General features: G+C 43.6%; 1 protein-coding gene across 11 annotated transcripts; it reads left to right on the forward strand.

The window, feature by feature from the left end:
- The first annotated feature begins 80 nt into the window (after window positions 1–80).
- abcb6b (ATP binding cassette subfamily B member 6 (LAN blood group) b) lies at window positions 81–20,845 on the forward strand. Of its 11 annotated transcripts, none has more exons than XR_011244260.1 (19): window positions 81–286; window positions 783–981; window positions 3,371–3,463; window positions 3,591–3,667; window positions 3,764–3,879; window positions 3,956–4,077; window positions 4,405–4,514; window positions 4,595–4,660; window positions 4,753–4,878; window positions 5,706–5,782; window positions 5,936–5,999; window positions 7,339–7,424; window positions 7,767–7,824; window positions 8,278–8,382; window positions 13,523–13,697; window positions 13,814–13,931; window positions 14,170–14,264; window positions 18,212–18,280; window positions 20,078–20,147. XR_011244260.1 is itself a non-coding variant. In XM_069532422.1 (19 exons), the coding sequence occupies exons 1-19, from the start codon at window positions 227–229 to the stop codon at window positions 20,348–20,350; spliced, it is 2,046 nt and encodes a 681-aa protein (XP_069388523.1). In that variant the 5' UTR covers window positions 81–226; the 3' UTR covers window positions 20,351–20,845. The 11 variants fall into 11 exon arrangements, 8 of the variants coding, with proteins under 8 accessions (XP_069388523.1, XP_069388525.1, XP_069388524.1 ...); XR_011244261.1 differs by lacking the exon at window positions 20,078–20,147 and adding an exon at window positions 18,631–18,707; XM_069532422.1 differs by having other exon boundaries at window positions 13,814–13,926; window positions 14,170–14,226; window positions 20,078–20,845.
- Window positions 20,846–20,856: the final 11 nt, after the last annotated feature.

Genomic DNA, 20,856 nt, shown 5'->3' on the forward strand with positions numbered 1-20,856 from the left:
ACTAGCACGACAAAGCAAAATGCTGACAACAGCTACTTTAACCTCAAAGCTCAAATCACAACACGTGTGTGTGTGTGTGTGTGAGTGTGTGTGTGTGTACTCTGGCTGCCGTCACAGCAGCAGGTTAACCTCTCAGCCTCCGTTAATGAAACATTTGTAATCCTGTGATCAGTTTGTGGTTTGACCAGAAGTGAACGACCCATAAAGTAACCTGGAGCTGAATCAGATGGAAAACTTCAGAGTGACGAGCCGACGAGGAGGAAAAGCAGAAACTGTGAATGTGGAGGTAAGTTGTTGATTCATTGGATTTCTGACAAATGTTACATTCCAGACATTCTTCATTTGGCTGTAAACTCATTTTGGACAAAACGCCTCAGTGCCACTGATTCATGTTTGTGAGAGACGGAAAATAACAAATCTGTGGACGTTGCGTCTCCACTTCCTCCCAATGCACAAACGTGGATTTTGACTTTGTAGTTGGGGCATGTCTTGTCAACTTACATGGAGGAGGCAGGACCTGTGCTGCAGCCAGCCACTAGGGGGCGATCACGATGACTTGGCTTCACCTTGAGGGAGCTGTCGTGTCGTCCATCCTCATGGTTCCTATTTTCAAACAGTGAAACACGAAAAATTCAGTCTGTGCCGTAAAAAGTGTGATTCACAAAAACAAAACAGGAAAAACTGAGGAAATACAAATAATAAAAATAAGTAAAGTCGCCACATATTTCCTGAGCATCGCACATTAATATTCTTCTTCTGGCTTCTCTTCTCTCCATCCTCAGATCCAGCACTGCTCCCCTCCCTCCCCCTCCGCCCTGCCCTCCACCTGGCGAGGCTTCGGGAGGAAGCTGAGGCTGCTGCTGCCGTACGTCTGGCCCAAAGGCACTGTGGCACTGCAGGGACTCGTGCTGCTGTGCGTGGGCCTGCTGGCGGCGGAGCGGCTGGTGAATGTGCTGGTGCCCGTTTACTCCAAGAACATCGGTAAGAACTGAAACACAGAGAGAGCCTGATGCTTCTCGGTTCACGACAAAGAGCTGAAAGAAGAATTTCAAACAAAATGTGGATTTTATATCGATTTAATCTGAAAGTAAATCATGTTTCTGCTGAATATTAATATATAAGTTGACTGACGACCACAAACAATCTGTTTATTGTTTATTCATCATTAAGTTTATGGATCATTTAGAACGAGACTCTACTGTCAACAGCTGCAGTTTGTTTTTAAAGCTCTAGGTGGGAGTGTGGTCACATTGATTAATTCAACTTGTTTCCATGTGTCTTAGATTTGATCATTAATATGAATTCATCTAAATGTAAATTAAAACCAAAGCTCAGATTTGATAAATATGATTTATTATCATCAACATTATTGTTATTACTGTATGTGTTAACCTTTGTGTCATGGTGCCTTCATATGCTATTAATTACTTTTGAAGGCAATAATACAGAATCCATGTTTTACTGTTTAGTTTTAAAAAAGAACGTCTTTTATTTTTATTTTGACAGATGACCAGGAAATCCTGTTTATTTCTGTTTTCTACATTAAAACGATTATTTTAGACTTTTTGGGCTAAAACAGTTGCCATATTGATGCTATATACGAATATGAACATGTCCCGTGTCTGTTCAACTTATTTTTATTTGTGTTTGTGGGGTCAACACTTACATTAAACCTTTTTGATTTAATAAATAACATAACAATACCACAGACAGAAATTCAATAACAGAATTGTAATTTTTTTTACTGTCGTATATTTGCACATTTGCATGACGTTCTCTTTCTTCATTGTTCTATTATTTCCATGCTGTTTTCTAACTTCCGGGAAGTTCCGTCGTACTTTCCTTGTGTTGTTGACTGAAGCAGAACAACGACAATTAATAATGTTTCACTCAAAATGTGAAAGTGTTTTTACTTTGGATCATAACGACCTCGCTCGTCAGCGTCAACAGAAGAACTGACTGAGGTCGTTTATCTCAACACTTCAGTTCAGTTGGATCAAGTTCATTAACACATATGAAGGATGAGTTCTGGTGCACAACAGGGGGGGGGGGGGTCTTTGTGTACTGTTTTGTACGCAGGGCAGCGTCCGCCACAAGGCAACGACCCAGAAGCCTCCACTTCAGAGGAAGTCAGCGTTCAGTTTGTCTTCAGCCACTTTCCCTTTGACAAAATTGGCCATTTGGCTTTTGGAGCCAGATGAAAGTGTTCGCCAGCGCTGAGGCCGAGCGCTGCTTTGTGTGATGAGGAAGGCGTGGAAGAGGTTTCAGAGGAGGGGGGGGGGGGGTGGTTGTTGTTGTGTGTGTTTGTGTGTGTGTGTGTGTGTGTGTGTGTGTGCAGAGGGTTTCTGGGAGGTCACCCCTCCTGCCAGTCATGCTTAGCCAGCATTAGCGGCCTTTTTGCTCGGCGCTAACACACCGGTACAACGGACGTTTTGTCTCTGGGCCCGACCCCCCCACCCCCCCACCCCCACCCCCCAGACTCCAGGAGCCGGTGCCAAAGAGTTGAAACACACAGGAGAGAGTTGAACACACACATTTTTAAAAAATATTTCTTATTTTCTGTGTCTCCGCCGTCTTTTCTCTCAGACGTCTCTCTCTCTCTCTTTCTGGATCTTCTGTTTATTCTTCTTCTTTCCGTCTGTGTCTTCATTTCTAACACATTCCCAGAACTTGGTAATGAATGTGAATGAGAGTGTGTGTGTGTGTGTGGCAGAAAGGGGAGTGTGTGTGTGTGTGTGTGTGTGGGTGGGTGGATGTTAACCCTGCTTCATAAAATGTGTCAAAGATTTATTTAGAATAAAAACGTTTCATTTCATCGGAGCGTGAATCTGAAGTTCTGTTTGACTCCACAAGGTTTTTATAGAGTCTGTTTCTCCATCGGTTGATTCTCTCGGCTCTCATCGTGTCACTTCTGTTTCAAGCAGCTGTTTTCAGTTTCAAATAGAACTCCAGCATCAACATCGTGCAGCATTTAGCAGCTAAACAGTCACACGTGGTGGAGACCAAAAACAGAGACGGAAATTCAACCTCACTTTCGTGTTCGTTCATCTTCATACAAAGTCAACGGCAGGATTAAACCTTTGTAATGGACCAAAGTGCAAAAAAAAAAAAAAACAGCGATTGATGTATGACCTGCTAAAAGGTGCTGTGAGCCCAGGCTGGCTGTGGTCCAGGGGGTAGAGCGGGTAACAGCTGGCCAATATGTTAGTGGTTTGATCCCTGGCTCCTCCAGTCTACATGTCAAACTGTCCTCGTTTATAGAAGTGAAACAGAGATTCAACATGCAAATCAGAGATAATTTGAATAAGCAAGTTTTCTAATTAATGTTCCGGGTGTGTGTGTGTGTGTGTGTGTGTGTGTGTGTGTACAGTTAATGAACTTTCCTCAGGAGGCAGATGGACTTCACTGGTCGTCACCGTCTGCATCTACACGCTGCTCAAGTTCCTGCAAGGCGGAGGGGCAGGTGCACAAGTGTGTGTTCATATCATAATGACAGACGTGTGTGTGTGTGTGTGTGTGTGTGTGTGTGTGTGTGTGTGTGTGCGTGTGTGTGTGTGGATACAAGCATCTTATCTCTCTGGTCCTCACAGGCACGTCTGGTTTCATCAGTAACCTCCGTCAGTTTCTGTGGATCAGGGTTCAGCAGTTCACCGGCCGAGGCGTCCAGGTGACACTTCAGTTTCCTCCTGACACCAGACGTTTCCTCCTGATGTCGCTGGTTCACGCTGGTGAACTTTGTTTCTCTCTCTCTCCGTCCCCGTAGCTGCGTTTGTTCTCTCACCTGCACGACTTGTCTCTGCGCTGGCACCTGGACAGACGCACCGGGGACGTGCTGCGGAACGTCGACCGAGGAACGTCCTCCATCAACAACCTGCTGAGGTTGGACAGACTCAGGCCGACGGAGGCTCACTCATTCAGCCGGCGAGTCATAACCTGTGACTGTTTCTGTCTTCAGCTACATCCTGTTCAGCATCCTCCCGACCATCTGCGACATCATCATCGCCATCGTCTACTTCGCCTCCTACTTCAGCGTCTGGTTTGGACTCATCGTTTTCACCTGCATGGTTCTTTACCTCAGTGAGTCAGTGTGAGTTCAGACTATGAGTGTTTATCTCTGTAGTTTTCCCTCCGGCCCTTTGGGCGTTTGGCTCCATGTTCATCATCTGTTCAAGTGGGTTTCACCAGAACAGAGACAGACAATGAAATGGAGACATGTCTCACCAGGACGCTTCTCATGGAAACAGTTTATTAAAAGCAGTTTTCACAGTGATAGCCATTTTATATATGTAGGGCCCCTCCACAGCCCCTTTGCCTTGGGCCCCCACAGTCCCTTGAAGCACCCCTGCATCCCATCTACAAACTGTAGAGAATATTAATTCAGCTCTAAATCTCTTGATACTTCAGCCTTCACCGTCCTGATCACAGAGTGGAGGACGAAATACAGGAGGGAGATGAACACTCAGGACAACAACGCCAAGTCCAGAGCCGTCGACTCGCTGCTCAACTTTGAGACGGTATTTTTTTCTGTCGTCTCTGTCATTAATGCTTCTTTCAATCTTTTGACCAAGTTGATGAGCGGGGCTTATTTTCACAGGTGAAATATTACAGCGCAGAGGATTATGAGGTCCGCTGCTTCGAGGAGGCCATTCTGAAATATCAGGTAGGCTTGAGGTTGTCAGGTGAAGAGCGACATCGTCAACCGCATCATTGATATTCATTCATTCATTCATTCATTCGTGGTGTTTCTTGCAGCAGTGTGAGTGGAAGAGCTCGGCGTCGCTCGCTCTGCTGAATCAAACCCAGAACGTCATCATAGGATCAGGTCTGCTCGCCGGGTCGCTGCTCTGCTCCCACCTGGTGTCTGAGGGTCAGTTCCAGGTACGAGTCTGATTTAAAAACAGCAGGATCTCTAAAGTCTCACCTCCTCGTGTGGAGGCGACAAAACAAATAAGATACCTGAGGATGTGCACAGCTTCAATAGTTAGTTTAATTTAAACCTGTTTATTTGGTTGGATGAAAAATATCAGAATTTATTAAATGACGCAGGATTTGAATTCACACCACAACCTTTTCTAAACTTTAGATATATCTCATCATGTCTTTGTGTCCTTTTGACTTTGTTTCCTCGGTTTGAACTAGTTAACACAGCAAGAGGTTACAACTCAGACTGTGAACTTCTGTTGGACGTGACTCACGACCTCGGAAAACCACAATGACTCAGACATGACGTCTGTGTCTCGACCCGACTGTGACGACTTGGACGAATCGACCTTCTTCACTTGGTCGCGCTGCTCTTCAGACGACCACGATAACGTGGACTTGACAGCGACGAGCAACTCGACCATCATCTCTGTAAATTAAACATTGACCCAGGACGTGACCACAGTGTTCTGGACCTCAGTGAGTCACGACCTCGGTAACACAGACCTCAGGGATCATGAGGAGCTGGACATGACATGTATGCAGCTTCTTTGACCCTGAAAAAAAAGTATTTTTCAAATATAAGATACAAAAGACGGTTCCCCTCCACTCACAGGGGACGTCAGAATCTGCAGCTCGTTCGTTGCAGAGGTCACATGTTAAATTTAAAAATACAGGAAATGAGTTTTACGTTGTCGACCGGTTCAAATATGTGAGAAAGGCTAATTTATTGATCGATGATGTTCTGCAGGTTCCTTTATATTCCGTGTTTTATTTTCCCTCAGGTTGGAGATTATGTTCTGTTTGGGACCTACATCATTCAGCTGTACACCCCCCTCAACTGGTTCGGAACCTACTACAGGTGAGATGAGATTAATGAGCCTGCTACACAACAAGGACCTAAAGTTCGGCTTTATTTATATGACTTTATTTATCAGGAGACTGAGGCACAGATTTGAATTTGTTGTTGATGACTCTGGCTTTTTCAAACTTCACAAACTTCACGTTTCTGCAGGTTGATTCAAAGTGCATTTGTTGACATGGAGAACATGTTGACGCTGCTGACGGAAAAGAAAGAGGTGAGTCACAAACTTCACGTGATTCATCCTGGACCTAGTTACTGTACATGCTAATAAATAAATGATTAAATGGGATTAATAACTTTATTGCGTAATTAACGTGATCTGATCTGACTTTATACTTTGTCCTGTTATTATTCTAAAATAACTGAATATGATAAAATGAATATTTCAGTCATAGGTTTAATGTCAGTGTACCAAATATACTTATTCTAGAATAATAACAATTATAAAGTAAGATCAGCTCATGTTATTAAACTTATAAAAATGCAAAAAACGAAAAATCTCAAATCAAATGTTATAATTCAGCTCGAATCAGAAAAGTTTTCAGAGTCCCACTGTCTGTGTGCATGGAAACAGAGAAACTCACATAGGCAGAGGTCAGCGGATTAGGAGGTCAACAAGTGTTTGTGTGTGACTTTGTGTGTATTTGTGCGTGTACAGACACAGTCTGCCTGTATGTGTGTGTGCGTGTGTGTGTGTGTGTGTGTGTCTGTGTGTGTGTGTGTCTGTGGGAAAAGGCGTCCCCTGCCTGCCTCACTGAAGGCTCCTACATTCACAGGCCCTTGATATGGTAAACAGCCACATGAATGTAAACAAAAGCATTAGAGCACCTTAGAAACACAGCAGCCTCTTTTCTTTGGCTTGGAAAGCTGCAGGCGGGGGGGGGGGGGGGGGGGGGTCGGGGTGGTTGTGGATGTGGTGGGGGGGGGGGGGGGGGGTCGGGGGGGGGTCAGGAAGAGAAATCATCAAACTTTATGGTCGACATGTTTCCTATTTATAAGAAATATCGAGTCGTAAATGGATTTAAAATGGCCGTTAGCAGATGTAGGTGTCAACCGTAGATGGACGGAGGCCGCGGTGTCGGTGTCCCACAGAGACATGTGTTAGACCAATCACAAGCCAGTCTCAGCTGTCAGTCATGATGTTCCACCCTGTTTTTATATCATCAAATAACTCATTGAAATCCAAATGACTTGAAACATGAACGCTACCCAAAACAACTGAGACCATCTTTGAGAAAAATGTATTTAATCTGTGTTTTGACTTTTTAGTGTGTCTCGTGTCCCATCTGCTAACATGGAGGAGGCAGGCTTTATGACCTATTGTGCAGCCAGCCACCGGGGGGGGGGCACTCGAGTCACTTTGGCCTCTCTAATGGGGAGCGATCCTGTCGTCCATCTTTAAATACAGTCTATAGTGGCAACAACTTGACCTCCTCCAGTGCATTAAATATCTTCCTCCTCCTCCTCCTCTTCCTCCTCCTCCTCCTCCTCCTCCTCCTCCTCCTCCTCCTCCACCTCCTCCTCCTCCTCCACCTCCTCCTCCTCCTCCTCAGGTTCAGGATGCAGAGGATGCTCAGGACTTGCAGCTCACAGCAGGTCAGGTGGAGTTTGACAGAGTCTGTTTCAGCTACGTGCCTGGGTGTGTAGCCAACAACGAATCTGTCTGTAGCCTAAAGATAAAGCAAACGATGTGTACTGCAGCCAGCCACCAGGGGGCGAACGAGACTCTTTGTCGTCCCTATCTGGGGAGCTTTTTCCTAAATATGAAAATATAAAATATGAGAAATAAAACAGAAAATAATTCTCCGACACGTTCAGACCGTTGGTGCATTGTACCTCAATCATAGCCGCCATTTTTATTCTGAACCTCAATGAATAACCGATGTACCTCAAATGTTTGTGACTCTTTTTTAAGTAAATTACGTTTGTGTGGATCCTGACCGTCGCTCTTTTCCACGTGTGTGTGTTTGTGTGTGTGCAGCACGGAGGTTCTCAGACATGTGACCTTCACGGTGGAGGCGGGGCAGACGGTCGCTCTGGTACGTTATCTTCTGCTTCTCTGATGTTCTTTAATAGGCCACTCCCACCAAAGCATCGCAGTTTTTCTGTCTCTGGTTTCTTCTTCTGTTTTTATTTACTAGATTTGTGAGATTTGTTCAGATTGATCGAATCGAACAGTTTCATTGTGCTTTCATTTCGTGAGCCTGTCGTGTGTCTATGTGATTATTCTAACTTTTAAAAGGAAAACAAATATATTTGCTTCGGATATATATAAAAGTATAAACTGACAGAAATTGGAAATATTCAAGTAAAGTATCTAACTGCAGTATTTAAGTAAATCTAGGTACAGTCTGAGTTAAATACCACGATGCCGAAGGTAACAGAAAATCAATAACCATTTAAATTCAATAGAAATGCAGCAGAGTGCCACATGTTGTCAACATGGTTTTGTGTGTGTGTGTGTGTGTGTGTGTGTGTGTGTGTGTGTGCAGGTTGGTCCATCTGGTTCAGGGAAAAGCTCCATCTTGCGTCTCTTGTTCAGATTCTATGACCCTCAGAGCGGCTGCATCCGCATAGACGGGCAGGACGTCTCCAAGGTACACACACACACACACACACACACACACACACACACACACCCTGCCTCCATGTGCGCAGATGGGACATGGACCAAACTAAAAAAGTCAAAGCACACGTCCAGTAAATTTTTATCAAGGATGACTTCAGTCATTTTAAACAGTTCTTCATGGCTCGGAGACGTTTGGTTCTCATTCGTTATTTGATGATAGAAAACCGCAGCGAAACGTCTTGATTGACAGCTGAGACGGAGCTTGTGCGTTGACGGGATCTCGATACCGCGGCTCCGTCCTCGACTCTGGCTTCAAATCCGCACGATATTTTTTTGCGCTCGTGTCTGGAATATTTTCGCTTCATCTCTGGAGAGTGGGACAGAGCGGAGACACATCTTTATTTACTGGTGTTTAACAGTTTCAACATATTTCAACATATTTCAACATATTTCCCTTTTCTTCATTTCTTGTAGTATTTCTATCCCTCGCTCTTCATCACCGCTTCCAGGTTTAGCTCAAGCACTTTGACTCCATTCTCTCTCTCTCTGTCACACACACACACACACACACACACACACACTGGGCTGGACTGAGTGTGTGAGCCACAGTCACACTGTGAATAAATCATAGTAAAAGGTTCCTAAATAATGCAGCAACGAGTCCAGACACCACGTGTGTGTGTGTGTGTGTGTGTGTGTGTGTGTGTGTGTGTGTGTGTGTGTGTGTGTAGAGAGCCCATTTATTGTCGCTGTGGTTGAAGTATCTCTGTTTATAATTTGCCAAAAGTCCCAATAAAATCCAAACTGTTCAAACACTCTCTCTCTCGCACACACACACACACACACACACACACACACACGTACACGTGTTTTTATACCACAAACATACTTGTTGGGTTGAAGAGGCTGGTGATGATTACGAGGACGTTGTTTGTAATTACACAGCAGGAGGAACATTTAATCAACGCACACATACGCTCATGAGGAATTCTCTTAAAGTTGATTCAGACTCTTTATCAATCTGGGTTTTTATTTTACCGAGGAGGAAGAGGCAGACGTGGTAAAACTCCTCCTCTTCCTCTGCTGGAGGATCCATACTGTTGTTGTGAAGCATAAAAAAAAAAAAAAAAACGTGAAAGACTCAAACCACCTGATGAAAACACTCGAACATAATCACAAATTATAACGAGGAAAAATGAGAAAACGACATTTAAAAAAAAAAGATGAATTATAAAAAAAACGACCGTCAGCAGGTGGTTGTAAAGTTTCACCTGTTTAACAGAGAGAGGAGGATGTTGAGTTCATGCCAGCAGTTTTCTTTACACATCTGTTTGACATGTTGCCTGTTGTCACTCCATTAAAATCCAGCACACGTCTAACGTCGTAAATACTTTTTTTAACGTGTCACTATCAAAGCACTCGTTGTGCGTCTTTATTCAGGCTGTTATTACCTCTGCTCACGCGTTGTGTTGTCACGGCACCAACATTTTCACTTTGATGCCCAGGAACCGAGCGTAGCGATTGTGACATGCACTAAAAAAAAAATAGTAAATAGGTATTTCTTTATTTTCTGATAAACTGTGTGTATACTTTATATATTTATGTTTAAGATTCACTTTATTTTATCAAATATCCCAAGTATCTCTGGAGAATAGAAAATATTTCATTACTTTGAGCTTGTGTTATATATTCATGTAGAACTTTAACATGTAATTGAGATACATGAAGTCGACATTTTGGCCGAGCTGAATACTTCTGTCGTTGTGAAACACCCATGATGCACTTGTCCTGCTCTTCACGACTCCGAGTGCAACTTTTTATCTTTCTACCTCTGTGATTGAGCAGCTGGAGCCTGTTCGCTGTTTTTCAACACCGATGATTTTCAGTTTGTATCTGACGTAAAATCTCTTGGCCTCATCCAACAGATTCAAACCGAGACATGCCGAGAGATTTACCTTTATTGGATCTGAGTAAACGTATTTAAACGGCTCGGAGGCTTCTGGGTGTTTGGCACACGTTAGTGGTCGTTTGAAACCCAGTGAACGCAGCTCAGACCCTCAGACCTCGGGTGTTGTCCGGCCTGTGCCATTCTGTTTGTTTCGGCATGTGGCTGCCACATGTGATGCAGCTCTGACGCGTCCGGTCGCGCTGACCCCACCCGCTGACGGCCGGTTACTGAGTGAGTCATCTGTTTGTGTGTGTTTTTTAAGGTGGGAGTCAAGTTTCCTTTTTTAGACTCAAGGTGATAAAAACAAAACTCTCTGTTTAGCCGGTTGCAACATGTTGGCGCTGCTCATAACGACCCAGCTTTTCCTGTTATTCTATGACACACCTTCCTGTTGGTCAGCTGAGTAACCAGGCAATCAAGTATTTATGAAGCCTAATAAGCTGAGTCATTAGAACGTGACACAGAAGAACAGAATCTAGAGCCGACCCGTTGAAGGAACAGTTTGATACATATTTGTTTTCTTGCAGAGAGGAAACTAAGAACACTGGAAACAATAACTGCATCTTCCTATGTGAAGAACATAAAAGTAAAACGACTTGATGTTAATACTTATACGCAAAATGGCTGCTTGGTGTATCTTGCGTCTGTTTGGTGCGTCGGTTTTGTTGATAGAAGTTGATATCTTAACTTTAAATAAGTGTAATTGAGACTTGGTATTTTAGTTTCTCTATAAACCTTTTTATAAATTAATAGAACTAATATAAATGCAAAAGCAAAATACTGGATTGTTCTTTTACAGTCTTTTTTCCCCTTGCGTTAGTCTTTGTCGTGTTGTTTTGAAAGAATGAGCTCGATTGTCCTCTGACCTCTTATTCGAGACCTTTTTATAAAAGAGAGCTTTTCTTTGTGAAACTTTAAATCATCTGGTGGGATCGTGGCCTTGGTCAGTATTTAAAAAGTCAACACTTGCACTCGACGGACCGTAATCTGTTGTGATCCGCGGTTTGTTGTGGCGACTGTGTTGTGTTGGAGTTCAGCGCTTCGACCGACCCGTCCGGCCGAGGAGCAACTGTTTTTGCCGCTGAACATATTTGGCAAAGCAGCTGATAAAAACCATATTTTGTGGAAAGGAGGGTTGAAGACAGATTGACTTTAATGACGGTCATTTTCTCATGTGAGTGAGGACAGCTGCCTCACACTCACATTTCCTCTTTTGATGTCATGTTTCAATGAAAAACATTAAAAGACTTTTTTTTATCTTGTTTTGTTTTTTACATCTGCGTCTTTCTCCTTTTATAACGCCCGGTGCTTCGGCTCCGCCTCTATGAGAAACAGATGTGACGTTGTTCTAGAGTGGAAGAAATGACAAAAGTAAGCAGCAAAGATCAAATTAGGGGAAAGTGAGTGATTACCGGCCAAAACCGAACTGGTGCAGGAAATGGAATTTGTATTGTTGTGGCTGCCGAGGAAAGCTTTCTGCAGGAAAGACTCAAAAGTTCTGCGCACTGACCTGAGAGTCGCTGGAAACAGGAAATTATATCTGGAGAGAGAAGAAGACAAAATTCATAGGATGCTGAGAGGTTTATTGTTGAACAGGGGAAACACATCACAGTGATTTCACTCACACCGGTTTGGACACATGCGGCATATTGATGTCAGTTTGATCCGCCCTCAACAGAAGACTGAAGACACGATCAACTCATCTCGTTCCATCCGATCAAATCTTAAACGTTTCAGTCGTCGTTGATCCCGATGAAGTGACGATGGACGGAATAGACGGAGACGGAATAAATTCTTTGCAGCAACTGAGCCGAAAACACAAAGCAGTTCCTTGGGAGATTTAGTTCAACAGCTGGACTGAGACACAAAGAGCGATTCCTCCGCCAAGGCTGATTGGCCACTTTATCAACACATTCCAAATACATGTATTAAGATTGGAGACATATTTGTACGCAGCAGTGTTCTGCAATCTGTTTGCATTAATCGCAGGGAAGATATTGATCCTCTGACATAGATGAAAGGAATATTTTGGATCCAGATCCACATCAAACTTCCCCTGTTCGTAGTTACAGACGTCAGGTTTTCATCATAGTGATCTCTGCATTACTTCTAGAGTAGTTCAGGAAAATATCAAAAACAAACTCTGCTGCCTTCTCGATTGAATCTGCTCCAAAATTAATTAGTTAACGAGTTCTTCCCTGGGCCAGAGCCCACCCCTCCACCGAGTTCCAAGACAATTTGGTTCAGCTGTTCTTAACTAAACTGTCCCGGAAAAAAACGCTGCTATCTTGTACATCAGTGGTGATCAGGGAATGGAGCCGCTTATCAGGAATGTGATCGATTGAAGAATCATCAGTGTGACAAGTCAATTTGGTCTATGTCCCGTCCACTAACATGGAGGACAGTGTTTATTACCTTTATCTTTATAAACAGATTTGAGCTCCCTCTGCTCTGAGAACAATCATCTGCGTATCACATTTTATTCCCCCTCAGTTTTTTAATTAAGTTGTTGATTGTACGAAAGACGGAGGACAAAAAAAAAATTGTGCGTTAAAGCTTCGGAGAGACGCACAGAAATCTCTTAAGGACATGTGTACTATCTGTGACCTGGAGCAGCATGCATTATATAGTATAGGATGAATTTAGTCATGCAACATTGATGTAGATGTATGCTAAGTGTGTGTGTGTGACCTTCATTCTGTGTCTCGGATCAAGTTTTAGATCGAGACCAGAATGAGCGTCCTGTGATTCCTCTGCAGACAGGATTTCCTGTTTCATGTTGAAATCTAATTAATTCATCTCTCAGTCTAAGTGACAACGGGTCTAAATTTGAATTAGAAATTTCCTGAAGGCAGATTTGAGACATCATGTTGATGAGGACAAAAACATGTGAGCACTGAAATCTAATCAGTTCATCTGTGAATCGAAGTGAACGTTTGTTTCATATTTGAAGAAATTCCCTCAAAACTTTCCTGAGACCAAAAAGCCTGGTTTGTTATTTCACACTTTGGCCTTTGACCTTCTAATAGAAAATTCATACCAAATAAGAAAGGAGATGTTTCTGCGAGATCACGTTGGATGTCAGCACGGAGGCCTAAAAAGATCGAGTGTTCATGATTCCAAGAAGTCGCCCGTCTCTCCAACAGACGGATTAGTAGAAGGATGTAACCCTTGTAGCGGTAGAATAAGTCTCTACCTCATTTTCCCCGCCGTGTCTCAGGTGCACCAGTCGTCTCTAAGGTCGTTCATCGGAGTGGTTCCCCAGGATACGGTTCTTTTCAACGACACCATCGGCAACAACATCCGCTACAGCCGGATTACAGCCACCGACCACGAGGTGGAGAGAGCCGCCATGGCTGCCGACATACACACCAGAATCCTGGAGCTGCCTCAGGGTCAGGCCACGGTGTGTGTGTGCGTGTGTTTAAATGCTAATGATAAAAAAAATGCCCCTGTTTTTGCTGAGATATGTTTTTGTGTTTTGCCAATTCACGTCGCGTTGTGGTGCCAGGCTACGACACGGAGGTGGGCGAGCGAGGGCTGAAGCTCAGTGGCGGGGAGAAGCAGAGAGTGGCGATAGCTCGAACCATCCTGAAGGAGCCTCAGATCATTCTGCTGGATGAGGTGAGGTGACAGAACCTTTATTTTTTGCACAATTAAAAAGAGAACCTGGCAGCACTTGCACCTGTTTACATCGACTGTATGTAAAGATGGACGTAGACTCCTGTATTCTGTTCAACGACCTGCAGAGGGCGACTCCACGCGGTCCTGAACTCACACATTTTATCGATTAATAGCGGAAGTGTTCTTTTGTTTCGGTGTCTACTGCAACAACAGTGAATCCTTTTACTGTGTTTGGTTCATTAGGCCACTTCTTCGCTGGACACCCAAACTGAGAGGAACATCCAGGCTTCACTGGCCAAGGTCTGCACCAACAGGACGACTATAGTGGTCGCACACAGGTGACGTTACGTTGTACGAAGATGTGTCTCGTCAGGAAGGAAACCTCCTTCCTCCTTCATTCTTTATTTATGACCCGGAAGCTTCCTAATAGGTTTCCTTCTTGTACTTGAGCATTCACCTGTTGACCATCATTGAATTCTCTCATGAGACAGAAAAGACGTTTTCCAGATAGTTTCTCTCGTCAGGGTCAGACTCGTTCACAACAACAGGGAAACATCTGGAACGCTCAGGCAAGGGGCGGAGCCTGGTAGAGCAGCAGGACTCCGACATATGAATTCTCACAAACAGACCTTTCAGGGAAATGTCAGTGAAAATGTAGCTCAGCTTTGGTTTTAGTTGTTCCGGTGTTGCAATATTTCCATCATGATTTTGCCTCAGTTTTATTTTTCTCCCAGCTACATTTTCTAGTTGGAAGGAAACCGCCCACGGAGCCGCCGACGAGGTGGCCTGGGATCAGATTTGGCAAACAGGGCCTCAGGATCTGGATGTATTTACACCAGATTCAGGAACACAGCTTTGCTCAAAGGACTTTTAAGGGCGTCGCAGTATTTCCCACACGAACTATCTGTGGTTCTTCGCAGCCATCGTGCAATGTTTACAGAATGAAATTGGAATTTAATAATATATCAAACCACCGGAGTGAGGATGTTGGAATCTATGGTCGGATGAACATGATTGAACTGATCAGAGCTGATCAATGAACTTGTGAAGTTATATTGTGTTCATACCAGAGTTACGGTCCTGGTTTTATTATTGACGAACACATGGTTCAGTGTGGAACTGGACATTGGTTTCTGTCCCTCGCGCTATAAAAGTCAGCGCTCTGTTACAATGTGGTAACGGCCGTGATAATACGGGACATGAACTGAAAAGAAAAACCAAATGTGAACGGAGGAGATGAAAGGAAAAGTGGGACGTGGTGAAAGAAAAACAGGATTAGAGCGCACACAAAGAGAAGGATGGAGAGATTAAAGGGAAAGCTGATTGGAGGATATGAGGTGACGCGTGATGACAGGTCAACAAAAGTAAAAGAAACAGATGTCTGCTCGTTCATCAGTCGGAGTGATTTTGAAAAAAAAGACTTGAAAGGCTCTGACAATCGCAGACACTAAACTGCATCAGGAGCGAAGCAGCCGGTGGAGCTGATTCCTGCATCGCTGCACGTCCCCGGTCTTCATCACTTAACTCCACACAATGGATCATGTTTATCCTGTTCTGTGACGGACATCATTAAACCCTGGTCTCCACTGTTTCATGATGAGGTCGGCCCATTTGATCAACTGGTCAAAAGCGAAGGGTTGAATTCAATTTTTAAAAGAATTACTGACAAAACAAAAACAACCAGAACAAAGATTAAGTTTAAACTATTTCTATGTGAAGTTAAATATTCTGTGATGGTGTTAAAAATAGTGTTGATTTGATTTTACCCCGATTTTCTCGATGTCCCAGCAACGTGTGCTCGGCAGAAGAAATCCATAATTAATAATCATTAATAATCTGAGCACAGACGCCCACAAGGGGGCCTCGGTTCATATCGGGCAAAAGGCTACGTTAAACGAGGCGGCAGGTCCTGTAAATGTTGCAGCAGCTATGGGTTCGGTTATATATCTATGTATTTTTATTTATTTATTTATAAAAGATCTATGCGCTCACACTAAGTTTTAGATTGACTCTGTACGTTGCATCGGCTGCTCCGGACCAGCTCCGGCCGGTGTCTTCATCACAACAATGCTAACCAGAGAGAAACACCCAAACGAGAGGCGCACGGAGACGCAGACGGATTAAAAGACGTGAGGCAGTTTGGTTTGAGCTGTTTTGCAGAAAGAAAGCAAACTAGATTTGATTCTGCTGTTTTTGTAAACTGCTCTCTCGCTGCAGTCTGAACCACTTTGTCTCCTTCTCCTCTCTCCTGCTGTGCAGCTGCTTCCAGCCATGAACCACATTTCCTACTTTTGTGTTCTGCTATTTCGTGCAGACGCAGTGTTGATTGGGCTGATTCTGTTAGAACCCGATCATCGCGTCCTCAAAATTGGACTCACTCAGTCACCAATTTAAGTTTATTTACATCGTCTTACCCTCACATAAACAGCTCCACGGCCTGTTTGGAATCCAGTTTCAAAACCTCACGGAGCATAAACCCATTTTCACACGTTTTGAATCATGAGCCGCTGGTAATCGTCAGAGTCCTACACCTGATAGTTGAAGGAACATTCTTCCCGTGTGGAAACTCTGAGCCACACGTACAAACACGGGTCACACATGTTGACTGTGACTCACATACACATCTCAGCAACAACAAAGAAATGTGGCACTAACTGGCAAAGTAACGGCTTGAACACGCTCCATCAGGATTTAGATTAACTTAACTTTCACACAAGAATCTGTCAGAGGAACATTATTTATTATTTTATGTTAACGCTGGCGTCGACTAAATGAGTTTGTTTCAGTTTTCAACTTATAACAAATGATCTAGTTGAAGACTTTTAGATGGGATCACATTCCTGTTTGTTTTACAGTGTAAGTCTCCGACATGTTGATTATATGTTGAGCGACGGTGTTTGATCCAGCAGCTTCCTAATCTTTCAATAGCAGCAGCAGATGGAGTCTGGGTCCGATCTGTTTTCATTGACTGACTCAGTCGGGCCTGTAATGAAATTAAAACGCAGCAGCAGGTCACGACTCTCACTCACTGGATGGATTTTTCACCAGCTCCTAATCTTGACATGAAGCTCGCCGCGTCATATACGGTACACGTGCAAAAACCTGACATCACAAAGATGCGGAAGTTGTAGCTACACTATTGAGAAATTCCATTATAGTCAAAATTCAAATAATCAGACCTGAGGGAAGAGACAGTTTGTCGAAAAGCAGATTCCTCCACTTCACTGACCAAAGTAAAACAAATAACTTTCTTTTCGCTAAAATCAGGACACGGACTACACCTTCAGTAAAATGCACGTGAACACACTGGATGTTTTTCTTCTTGCTCTGAATGAGAGGAGAAGAAAAACAAGCGTTGACATCTGCGTTCTCTGGAGAGAGAGAGATATTTCTACCTGCGACCGAGGCTTCCTATCAAATATTGAGCAGGCGGACGTCCAGAGATGGTCTCGATGATATTAAAGCAGAGTGGCGGCTCTGCTGAAGCTTTAAAGTGGCATTCAGCAGTTTGTCCCCTTCGCTTTTCAAAAAATCCTATTTTTAGCACATTTATCATAGAGAAAATTAAGAATCTGTGGAAAACTTTCGTCGCTGCACCGGAAATAATTTTCGTGGTCACGTGGCGAAGTGGCGTCTGTCGCTGGGAACCATTCAGATCGCTGAGTGTGGCTTTAATCAGACTCATAAATATTAACTTGAATAATTTACAGAGAAGTTCATTCAGAGTTCTCCAGCCCTGAGCGACGTCCGAATGTTCCTGTGAGTGGTGACTGACGAGTGACTGTGTGTGTGTGTGTGTCGCTGAATGTGTTTAACATCGGACCACACATCGTTTTATCTTTCATCTTTTCCCATTTCCTAATTTTCCTCATCCATCTCTTCTCAACCTGCAGCTCCTCTGGAATTTCACAAGAAATCTCCCAAAGCGCTGCAAAGAAGCCGACTGGTTCAAAGTCTTTGACGTAAACTTGATGATGTTTCACTTGTGTTAAAAGAATATCTCCGAGTTTGTGTCTGTTAAAAAGATGTTTGTTTGTCTTCACAAATTAAAAGCACAATGTTCAGTTTGTTGCTGTAATTATATTGAGCAGAATCACAGAGCTTTTATTGTGAAAAGTTGTGTACTTGGGTCTGAAGATTCACATTTACACGGATGAATGTTTTCTGAAGTATCGACACAGGACGAGAGAACACGACATCACAACACTGAACTCTGAACACGATCCAGCCGGTGACTCAGTCGGACTAAAACATGTGACGAGTAACGTTGATTGTGATGTTGCAGGTTATCCACCATCGTCGCAGCCGACCAGATCCTCGTGCTTCACAACGGACACGTAGCAGAAAGAGGGAGGTGAGGTTTTGTTTTTCCCGCTCAATCCCATCCTCCGACCAGAGGCACTGATGACTGTGTGTGTGTGTGTGTGTGTGTGTGAGAGAGGCATCTGAATGTTGTTGTGTGTCCTAAGTGCTTGCAAATTTGTTATCAGTAGATCAAAACCTCAGAGTGTGTTTTAGTGTGTGACCCTTAAACCTCCTGGTATCCATCCCACACCCAGAGGCTGATTGACCAACACACACACACACACACACACACACACACACACAGAGTGGAGCTGTCTCTTACCTGCTGATGCGTACGACCTTTTGATATAGGAGCTGGTTACGAAGACTTCCCTTTCTCGCACACTGTTTCACACACAGATGCACAAAGGACGACAGCGAGAACACACCTGAGAGATGAGGCGGTCACATGTGGAGCGGCACAAACACATGCACGCTGGCGTTAAACCAGCCCTCGCAGCAGAACCCGGTTTAACCCTGCAGGCATGTGGAAGGCAAACCGTCCGAAAAAAAAACCCATTCATCTTTTGATTGACACTGTGATGTAAACACGGGACAGGCCCATTTAACCTCCGGTGTCGGAATACACACAGTTTGTGCCTCAAAGTGTGGGGGGGTGCATCGTGAGACAAAGCCAGGGGGACGCCTCATCCTGTCCTCGGGGTTTACCTTCAGTCTTACATCCACACTGAGCCGGCTAATTCTGAAAAACGCCGAACAACACGCATCCAAATAAATAATAGTTTGGTGAAAATTTTGTGAAAATGCGACAGGAAAAATTCAGAAACTTCACGGGGAGGAAAACTTTCTACGTCCTCTCTCCTGCTGCTGTCCTCGGCTCTTTATGAGTCTGACCCCAACCATCTCCTGCTGCTTCTCATTTGTTTAAAACATAACAGTGAATTTCTGGAGTTCATGTCTGAAAATGGATTAATTTAATCAAACCAAACCTTATTAATCTTTTCTCAGTTTCATTCATTCCTGTATTTGTCATTAGGACATTTAACAAGAATCATATTTGATGAGACAATAAATAAAACAATGAAACAACAAGTCCGTGATTAAGTCTTAGGTTTACACACTTTTCTCTCCTCTTTTTCTCTTCGATTGACCACTTGAATCCACATCTCCCCTTCTTTTCTTTTTCTATCATCCCATCCTGTCCTCTCCATCATCTCTGTCTCTTTATTTGATTCCTGACCCTCGCTTTCTCTCTTCCTCTCCCTCTCTCTCCATCTCTCAGTCCAGACAGTCACAGACTCGTGGTTTTATTAATTCATAGTAAAGTTGGTTAAAGTCTCCAAGAGGATTTTTAAACAGCTCAACTTTGTTCTTAACGCAGCTCTGGTGTCACAAGACATTATGAGTGACCCACGTCCTGCCTGCTCAATCTTTCTTTTCATTTTTGGTTTCTTAAATTTTACTTCTGCCAAGTAGGTCATGTTGGGGATTAACTTTGGTGAACACTGATTTCCTCCACGTGTTTGTAATGTTATTATAGATGCTGCATTATTCTGCAAGTCACTATATTCTCTTTTGCTCCAGAAATTTCTCGCATACCTTCTCCATCCTTTCTTTCCAACTGCTACAATATAACACGGCCACAAATTTTCCATCTTGAAAACTTTTTTTAAATTCCAGCTGGGAACTGTTCAAACTGCTGCCAAAGATTCAGGTTCTGGTGAAGAACCCGAAGCAGAATCCACGTTGAAGGAAAAGGTTTTAATACTGGTCCATTTTTTTTTTTTGTTGAAATATGCAGCTTTGACTCTTTGTTGTCTCGTGTCATTCTTGTTTCCTCGTCCAGACACGAGGAGCTGCTGCTGCAGGGAGGTCTGTATGCAGCCATGTGGATGAAACAGCAGAAAACTCTCAACGGACCAACAACAGAAACACACATCGACAATCAAGATCAGGAAACTTGACTCGAACACATCGTAAACTTTTTTCATATCTAACATATTCTCATGTATCTGCACCTCTGGATAAAATAAATCTGAAGAAACTGAATCTCTGCAGCTGGTTCTTAAATTACCGAAGTAGCAGTAGGAACATTTTTTTTCAGAATGAGGAACCGTAGAGTTTAAACTAAGATGGACGAGGCTTCTCCACCTTCTCCCACTGAGAAAACGAAGCCAGAATATCTCGGGCACGGAAGCTGCCATCGGCATTGTCCAGTTAACGTGAGGTTGACAAGCATTCGGTGACTATGGCTCAGGAGGTCAAGTGGGTTGTGCACTCAGAGAAAAGTAGTGGTTTGATGCCCGGCTCCTGAGGCTACATTCACTGTAATAGTAGCGTGGATGATATTTGAATGTAGCCTCAGTCGTGGAAAACAAGATCGCACCAAACGGTAAAGTTCGCTCAGTGGCACCGATGAACAATGAGAAGAACTTAGTGAAATGTCAAGGTGAAAGTTTCCTCCGCAGCAGGAGACGCAGCAGTGGACACATGATTCCACCTGAGTCATTAAAAACCGAAGCGATTGTGTTACTGTGAATGTTTTGGTCAAAACATCCTGAACGGGTTGAAAGTTAGTGTTTGGAGGAAACACTATATCAGCCGCCTGAGGGCCTGAGGGCCTGA

Source organism: Paralichthys olivaceus, chromosome 10 (assembly GCF_024713975.1).
Source record: "Paralichthys olivaceus isolate ysfri-2021 chromosome 10, ASM2471397v2, whole genome shotgun sequence".
Lineage (NCBI taxonomy): Eukaryota > Metazoa > Chordata > Actinopteri > Pleuronectiformes > Paralichthyidae > Paralichthys > Paralichthys olivaceus.

Coding starts and splice junctions, on each gene's coding strand:
- abcb6b (XM_069532422.1), top strand. CDS start 227: ATGGAAAACTTCAGAGTGACGAGCCGACGAGGAGGAAAAGCAGAAACT. Junction 6,000..7,338: donor TGCTGACGGAAAAGAAAGAG/GTGAGTCACAAA, acceptor CCTCCTCCTCAG/GTTCAGGATGCAGAGGATGC. Junction 13,698..13,813: donor AATCCTGGAGCTGCCTCAGG/GTCAGGCCACGG, acceptor TTGTGGTGCCAG/GCTACGACACGGAGGTGGGC.